Below are 8,887 nucleotides of genomic sequence, written 5' to 3'. Positions count from 1 at the left end.
CTGTCTCACCTAAGATCCTCATAGAGAAGCTCTTGATGTATGGGCTAGATGAGCAGAGAGTGGGGTAGACTAAGAACTGCCGGAATGGTGGAGCCCTGAGGGATGTGGTGTAAAGCTTAAATGAAGGTGACTAACAAGTGGTATACCCCAGGGGTTCAAACATAGTCCATATCCATTAAACATGTGCATTACTCTCAGGATGCTGGGGCAGAGGTTATCCTCAGCAAGTGTAGTGGGTTTATGTGGAACGATTTTGGTAGTGGGGGTGATGGCAGTGGGGGGTGGCTTCTGTGAGAAGAATCCAGAAGCTGCCCCATATTGGATAAGGGACCCGCTGCTGACCAGAGCCGTGCCAATAAGCGTTATTGTTTGCACCTCTGTGAGAGCATATTTAAGAAAGGAGGAAAAAAAAATACTCTGCTACACAGCAGCTTGGAGAGAGAAAAGAGTGAGAAAAAGCCTTGTAGGCAACAAGATCTGTGCAGAAAGAGGGCAGGAGGTGCTCCAGACATTGGAGCAGAAGTTCCCCTGCATCCTGTGGTGAGGACAATGGTGAAGCAGGTTGCCTCCCTGCAGCTCACGGAATACCACGGTGGAGCAGGGTTCCATGCTGCAGCCTGTGCAGGAGACCATGGTACAGTAGGTTCTGGGCTAGAGCTGTAGCCTGTGGAAAGGAGACCACACAGGAGAAGGAGATCTGGGGAGAGCTTCTGCCTATGGGAGACTCATGTTAGAGCAGTGTGCTCCCAAGGGATGGACCCCATGGTATGGACCCATATCTGGAGCAGTTCTTGAAGAGCTGCTGCAAGTGGGAAGCCCACACAAGATCATTTTGGAAATGATGGCATCCTGTGTAAGGGACCCCACATGGAGCAGTGGCAGAGAGTGACTGAGAAGTAGCAGTAGAGACAAAGTGCTACAGACTGGCAACAAACCCCACTCCCCTGCACTGCTCGGTGGGGAGGGGGGGGGAGGTACAAGAGAGTAGATGGGGGGAAGGCATTTTTGGTTTCTTTCCTCTGTTTCTCACTTCTCTAACTTGTTAGTAGTAGGCAATAAATCTTACTATCTCCCTACTCTGAGTCTGTTTCACCCATCATGATAGTTGTTGAGTGATCTCATCCTTATCTCAACCCTTAAGCCTTTTTTATTTTATTTTCTTCCCCTTCTACTTTGAGGAGGGGGAGTGAGAAAACTGCTTGACGAACCTGATCTCCTTCTACGACAAAGTGACGCGCTGGGTGGACAAGGGAAAGGCTGTGGATGTGGTCTACCTTGACTTCAGCAAGGCTTTTGACACCGTCTCCCACAGCATTCTCCTCAAGAAACTGGCTGCTCATGGCTTGGACTGGCACACGCTTCGTTGGGTTAGAAACTGGTTGGATAGCCGGGCCCAAAGAGTTGTGGTAAATGGAGCCAAGTCCAGTTGGAGGCCAGTCACTAGTGGCGTCCCCCAGGGCTCGGTGCTGGGGCCGGTCCTCTTTAACATCTTCATCAATGATCTGGATGACGGCATTGAGTGCACCCTCAGTAAGTTCGCACATGACACCAAGTTAGGTGCGTGTGTCTATTTGCTCGAGGGTAGGAAGGCTCTGCAGGAGGATCTGGATAGACTGCACTGATGGGCTGAGGTCAACTGCATGAAGTTTAACAAGGCCAAGTGCTGGGTCCTGCACCTGGGGCGCAATAACCCCAAGCAGAGCTACAGGCTGGGAGATGAGTGGTTGGAGAGCTGCCAGGCAGAGAAGGACCTGGGAGTGATGGTGGCTAGTCGGCTGAATATGAGCCAGCAGTGTGCTCAGGTGGCCAAGAAGGCCAACGGCATCCTGGCTTGTATCAGAAACACTGTGACCAGCAGGGCTCGGGAGGTGATTGTCCCCCTGTACTCGGCTCTGGTGAGGCCGCATCTCGAGTACTGTGTTCAGTTTTGGGCCCCTCGCTACAAGAAGGACATCAAGGTGCTTGAGCGGGTCCAAAGAAGGGCGACGAAGCTGGTGAGGGGCCTGGAGAACAAGTCCTAGGAGGAGCGGCTGAAGGAGCTGGGCTTGTTCAGCCTGGAGAAATGGAGGCTCAGGGGCGACCTTATCACTCTCTATAGGTAACTTAAAGGAGGCTGTAGCGAGGTGGGGGTTGGCCTGTTCTCCCACGTGCCTGGTGACAAGATGAGGGGGAATGGGCTAAAGTTGCGCCAGGGGAGTTTTAGGTTAGATGTTAGGAAGAATTTCTTTACTGAAAGGGTTGTTAGGCACTGGAACGGGCTGCCCAGGGAGGTGGTGGAGTCACCATCCCTTGAAGTCTTCAAAAGACGTTTAGATGTAGAGCTTAGGGATATGGTTTAGTGGGGACTGTTAGTGTTAGGTTAGAGGTTGGACTCGATGATCTTGAGGTCTCTTCCAACCTAGAGATTCTGTAATTCTGTGATTCTGTGAAACAGCTGAGGTGGAGACTCACCTCCACTACAGGCTTTGAGAATTCTGGTCTAGTGAAAGGTGTCCCTGTCCATGACAAGGGGGTTGGAATTAGTTGATCTGCTTTTTGTTTAGTCCTGTGTTACCTGAAATGGAAGCTGTGCCCATTATTTGGCTTTGAAGTATCTACAGGATTTTGCCACAGAAATGACAGATCACAGAAAGGTTGATGTTGGCATGTACATCTGGAGGTCATCTGATCAAATCCCACTGCTCAAGCAGGTCCACCTAAAGCAGATTGCCCAGGACCGTATCTTTGTATGATGATGGTTCAAGGTCAAGTTAGATGGGACCCTGGGCAACCTGATCTAAGGGGTGTCATCTCTGTCCTTGGTGCAGGATTTGTAAACAGATGATCTTTAAGATCCCTTCCAACCCAAGCCAGTCTATGTTCTATGTTTCTATGATTCCCTGAGCTGTAACATCGCATCTGCCAAAAATACCACAAGTTGCAACTGCCATTAATCTAAAATAAAATTGTTTTTCTCCTACTTGCAAAAGACTTTCCAGTAAACGTAGCGTTTCTTGATGCTGGTTCCTATTTATGAGATTTTAACCAGTGCATTTTAATCTAGTGCTTCCCAGCATTGTCCTTCCAGATATCTTCAGTTCCTTGCCTGCCATTGCTTCCTTGCTTCCAATGTGTGTCTTTGCTTCTTTGACCCTGACTGTAAATTTAACTTTCATAAAAATGACCAAAAACCAGGCTTGGTTTTCAATGTCATGAGAATGGTGGGGTTTGAAAGGTTTTGTGAGGTAAGTGATTTCTGCTCACTTTCCCATGACTATCTGCCAAGAGCTAGGGTTAGTCAAAAGGATTCTCAGCATCCTGACATCTGACTGTGTGAAGTGCCTCTTGGGCTAATGATAGACTTGCCAGGAGAGGGTGTTCTAGCAGGAGGAATTCCCAACACAGAGGAAGGGAAAGACATTCTCCTTCTACCACAAGCTCTTCTGCAAACTGTGCAAGGGAGAATTTGTACAGGTATTGTAAATTGTCAGTGTTCTTGTGGATGTATTCATTGTTCCTTGATGAGAGAAAAGGATTAAATGCATGAATAAAGAAATGGCAGGAAGGACAAAGCTTGAGAGCAAACTCATCAACATGGAAAGTTTGACTGTCTTGATTTTCATGTGTGAATTCTGTCCTTGCTCACTAAAAGAGTAAGGTTATTTATACTTTGCATATTCCCCTGAACAATGTTTGGACTTGTGGTGGTTTTATGTGGGTAGGCAGCTATGTTCCACCACAGACACTCTCTCACTGCCCCTTCTCAAAGAGGAAGGGGTAGAAAATACAACACAAAGAGCTCAAGATTTGAGATAAAGATGATTTAATTAAAGGGAAATGGGAGGGAGAGAAAAAAAATAAAAATAAATGCAAAGACCTCACGGGAGCACAGAGAGAGAACAGCAGTTCCTCTCTACTTCCCACCAATGAGCAATGTTCAAACACATCCTGGGAAGTAAGGCAGCAAGGCCTCAATACACATAGTGGCTTTTCAGGAGAATAGACACTTCCACACTGACAGCCCCCCGCTTTTTCCCCTTTCCCACCTTTTATTGCTGAGTGCGACATTATATGGCATGGAACATCCCCTTGGTCAGTTTAGGTCAGCTGCCCTAATGATGTCCCCTCCCCATCACTAGCCAGATGATCTCTTGAGGTCCCTTCCAACCACTACAACTCTGTGATTCTGCGATTCTGATAATGGTTTTGCATTTGAAACAGAAAAAAATATTATATCTCAGCTATGATCATAGCTGTCTGGCACTCCTGCGATATCCTTCCAGTGTGGCTTTGAATCCCTCTAGATCAGCAAATTATCAGTAAGAAGAAGAAAGACAGAACAACATCAGAGCACTCAGCATCACAGCAAAAATCACTCTTTCTTACTTCATTTCATATTTTTTTCCCAGCACAAGACTACATCCCAAAACAAGGAGGGTAGGACTGTATTTTCAGGAAGATTTGGTTCTGTTCATTAGAATGCTCTCCCACTCTAGAACAGTAGATCACCTTTGCACAAATATATATCACAAGTATTTCAGTGACCTGAAATCCAGGTCTTCCTACAGAAGTGGATCAGAGAAGGTATAGGAAGTAGTGGTGAAACCATCTTTTATGAATTAGCTTTTAGGTTTTAATCTGGTGGCAAAAAACATGGGTTTAAATACAACGTAGTCAGAACCAAGGCTCTGGATTTCAGCCATGCATTAACTGAACATTCTCACTTTGTCCCTTCACTTCTCATCATCATCAAACCCCTGGGCTATTTGTAGAGGCTCAATGTCAACCTGTGTTACAGTGGGACCTGTTGAGAAGAAAGGAAAGAGTTTCATTTCCTGCCTGCAGTCATTATGAAAGGAGAAAATATACAAAGCATTTTTCTGGTGGACATTGTAAAATAACAGCTTCTTGGTTGAGATATCCAGGAAGATCCCAATCTTACGTGGTTTACCACCCACAGTCAAACGGGTCCAAGGATCCGTGTAAGCCCAATAGTCTTGCCCATCTGCCACCCCTATGGCCCAGAAGCCATTCTGAGGAGACAGAACCAAAGTGCCTTTGCGTGTCACAGTCTTCTTGGCAACACCCAAGATCCAGTTTCTCCTCTTTCCAACATCCACTTCCCAGTAGAGTCTCCCAGATGCATAACCTTCCTTTGCCAACACAAAAGTGTGGGAATCAAATCTCTCCTTCTTGCTGGGCACCCTTCTGATTGCACCAGTGTCAGTCACACTCTTCCCGTCTTTTGACACTTGCAGCCTTGGATGAGCCGTGTCAGCATCAAGGGTGACATCAACTGCAATAGTCAAGTCATTTGTTAAGTAGGAAAGGGCAAAAAGATCATTGCTTTGAAGCCTTCTCTTTGTTGACATTTTGCATTTATTATTCTCCTACCATGTCTTGATCTCCACTCTGATGGACCCTAGGAAGTTGCTTTGACCAGGACCCCCCCAAACCTTCTTCCATCCCAAATCTCCTAGTCTCATCGATGGCACACTGAGAGAGAGGCCAATATTCAGCAAATTTAACACTCATAGAGACACTTCCCTGAAAATGGCATGTAGCTTCAAAAAGGAATGTAAGGAGATTACAAGCCTTTGCCTTAATCACTGAAACTGTATAAAGGCGACGACAGGATAAGAGGCATGCTTAAACACAGAACTTGTCTTTGAGTAAAACTAGGACCACAACATCCTCTTGTATGAGAATGGGGAGAAATTCTATTGGTCAAGACTGGCACATACACCATGTTAGCACACACTTGGCAGTAGAAAAGCTGGAGCTAAACACCCTGAAATGAGCCTCTCCTTTCAAAGTGCAACACAGTTTCTTCTGGAGAAGAAATTATATTACGTTCCAGAAGCAGTAAACAATGGCCTTGAAGAGTTTCCAGGACAACAAATAAATAAGAGAGATTCGGAAACAAATTTTGCTGTTATGCTTTTAGTTTCGGAACTGTTACCTGAGAAGGGCAATTTTTTTAAAGAACTGCATTGAAGATCCAAGTAGTGGAATTCAGCAGGTTTTGTTCTCATTTCTTACCTTTGTACCGTTGTGCACGCAGCAGTTCTGTGGAAAACAAGAGACGGATGCAAAGGGTGTTTTTCAGGAGACCAAGCGTCCACTGACTTATATAACAGCCTATGCTGTTAGTAGAAGACCATGCTCTTCTACAATAGCGTGTCTCTTCTACAGGTCAGAAACCTAATCAGAATGCTACTTAACTTTCCATGGTAAAGAAGAAAAAATCAAGCGAGGAAAACAACTGTTTACATACATCAGGCATAGATAATCAGGAAGTCCACAGTTCCTGTTAGTGGAGCCCTGCAGCACCAAAACAAAAAATGTGAAAACAGTCTACAAGTGGCTAAGGAGCACTGCCTTGGCAAAGCCAAAGCTAAAGAGCACCAGCTGGAACAGTGAGACCAAGGCACAGACAGGCGCCTGGAAAAGCCGTCCTCATGATCTCCAATGACTGTATTGCCACACAGAAAGCTTGTGGAGAAGCTGAAAGATACTTGGACTCTGGGCAGTACAACATCAAGAGCCAACATTGGAAGAACCCCACTATCCTCCAGGATGCTCACCATATCTCAGGGCAATGGCCCTGACTGGCACACATGGCCTGAAACATTGCTGCCTGTAAGGCTATGACAGCTTCATGCCTTTGCTAGCTGTTGAGGTGCTGAAGGACACAGCAGCTCTCCTTGGCCAGACACTTGCACATCAGAAGCTGCAGTAGCCCTAACACAGCACCACTATACATTCTTGCTGCCGCCCACTGCAAATTCAACCTGGCAGTTCTCTATGGCCCAGAGCTTGGCGTTCACATTCTTTGGGGCTACGTGCTCTCCTGAGGTGATGCTTTAAGCCTTGACTCAGCACTGCCTCACACTGTGAATTCAACCTGGCAGAGCTTGGCGTTCATGTTCTTTGGGGCTACTTGATCTCCTGAGGTGCTGCTTTAAGCCTTGACTCAACATCAAGATCATTGAGCTTTCACAAGGGAGCCCACTAAGCAATGAGGTCCCAAAAGGTATAAGACCATCACAGCATCTGCTCTGATTGCATGCTTGGACAAAAAATAGACCAGGATTGCTCCATCCCTGATACTTACACCCTCCACTTAACTTTAGTGACAGTTTTAATCTTACCAAATACATGCAATCAGGGTCAATGAACATTTTTTAAAAAAAAATAAAAAATTAAAAAATTATCCATAAGTTAAACTTTAAAATTATGGGAGCAAAGAGCTTCCTCCAAGCAAGTGTCTCCAGTTTCTGACAGGAATTGCACTCCATCCAAAGGAACAGGGTTGCTCAGTGGACCTGGCTCTCCAGCTCCAGCCACCACTTCTCAGGCTTCCCTCCAAATCCCTTTCCCTCTCTCTTGCTTGTGTTCCAGAGACTCCTCCACACAGGACCACTATACCATGTCCCAAAAAACTACACATCAGCTGTTGTGCTTGGCCTTCAGGCAGACAGACATGCTTACCGTTCTCCTTCTTCAGGGACTCTGCAAGAAGAGAGTGAGAAGGGAAGACACAATGCTTAGTATCCTGTCCCAAAAAAGGTCTGGTGGAAGAGAATGGGAAGCCTTCAGCAAGCCACACTCATCCTCCACCAGCACCTGCACCCAGCCACTGCTGTCCCATGCACAGAGGCATGGGAGCAGCACTCTGCATGTACTCACCCATCATGTCTGCATCCCCCTGCATCCTGCCTGGTGCCTGCTGCTCCGCTGCAAATACAAGTGAGGAGAAGGAAGAGAAATGAGGGCTGTGCCAGGCAGGAGCTGCTGCCAGCAGGGGGGACAAGGGATCCCTGGGTTCTGGGAAGTATAATTTCCAGCTCCAATGTTGGGAGATCCCAACCCCACTATCCTCTCTGCTGCTCCCCACGCTCAACCTCCACCAACCCCTGTACAGAGGCAGGACTACCCTGGGCACTGAGGCATGGGTCCCGTGTCCCCACTAAAACCTCTCTACACTTTCCTTCTGGCTCACACCTGGACAGGATCCCAGCTGCTCTCTACTTCCCAGGGGACAGTGATCCCTTTCCCTGGTTTTGCTTTCCCTCACAGTTTCATGCTTATAGTCTTCTCTCAGCCATAATGCCACTGAGCTTTCACTACGGAACCCACTCTGAATCAGCATCCTTAACGTTAAGAGAAAATCCCATCAGTCATGCCAAATGAGCAGTGGGGAAAAAGAAAGCCCAGGTGCCCAGGAGAGGCCCAACTGTCTCATGGTCCTTATTCCACTATGGAGCATGCTCCATCCATGGACATTATACACTGAACACCCACACTTACCAATCTTCCTCTGAATGTTCACTGAAATGAAAAATCACAGAATCACAGAACTGTAGGGGTTGGAAGGGACCTTGAAAGATCATCGGGTCCAGCCCCCCTGCCAAAGCAGGTTCCTCAGGGCAGGCTGCCCAGGTAGGCGTCCAGACAGGCCTTGAATATCTCCAGAGAAGGAGACTTCACAACCTCCCTAGGCAGCTTGTTCTAATGCTCCGTCACCCTCACCTTGAAGAAGTTCTTTTGCATGTCAGTGCGGAACTTCCTGTGCTCTAACTTGCAGCCATTGCCCCTTGTCTTATCCCCACAAACCACTGAGAAGAGGTTGGCTACATCCTTCTGTCCCCCACCCCTCAGATATTTATATATACTGAGGAGATCCCCTTTCAGTCTTCTTTTCTCCAGGCTGAACAGACCCAGGTCTCTCAGCCTTTCTTCATAAGGAAGATGCTCCAGGCCCCGTATCATCTCTGTGGCCCTCTGCTGGGCTCTTTCCAGGAGATCCCTGTCTTTTTTGTACTGAGGAGCCCAGAACTGGACACAGTACTCCAGGCGAGGCCTGAGCAGGGCAGAGTAGAGGGGGAGAATCACCTCTCTTGAC

At 47.2% G+C, this 8,887-nt stretch overlaps 1 protein-coding gene across 4 annotated transcripts in view; it reads right to left on the bottom strand.

The window, feature by feature from the left end:
• Positions 1–3,779: 3,779 nt before the first annotated feature.
• The window catches only part of LOC119715015 (uncharacterized), a 53,806-nt gene continuing 48,698 nt past the window's right edge, over positions 3,780–8,887 (bottom strand). For 3 of the 4 annotated variants that reach the window (XM_072032114.1, XM_072032116.1, XM_072032115.1), the window contains 4 exons: positions 7,672–7,719; positions 7,474–7,494; positions 6,022–6,048; positions 3,780–5,275 (listed from right to left, as the gene is read on the bottom strand). In XM_072032114.1, the coding sequence (XP_071888215.1) occupies positions 4,713–5,275; positions 6,022–6,048; positions 7,474–7,494; positions 7,672–7,719 (659 nt within the window). In that variant the 3' untranslated portion in view covers positions 3,780–4,712. The remainder of the gene's footprint in view (positions 5,276–6,021; positions 6,049–7,473; positions 7,495–7,671; positions 7,720–8,887) is intronic. The other variant, XM_072032117.1, reaches the window with a different exon arrangement.

The sequence above is a fragment of the Anas platyrhynchos genome, chromosome 36 (assembly GCF_047663525.1).
Source record: "Anas platyrhynchos isolate ZD024472 breed Pekin duck chromosome 36, IASCAAS_PekinDuck_T2T, whole genome shotgun sequence".
NCBI lineage: Eukaryota > Metazoa > Chordata > Aves > Anseriformes > Anatidae > Anas > Anas platyrhynchos.
The sequence above is the reverse complement of the archived record's forward strand: the minus strand, read 5'-3'. Positions and strand labels throughout refer to the sequence as shown.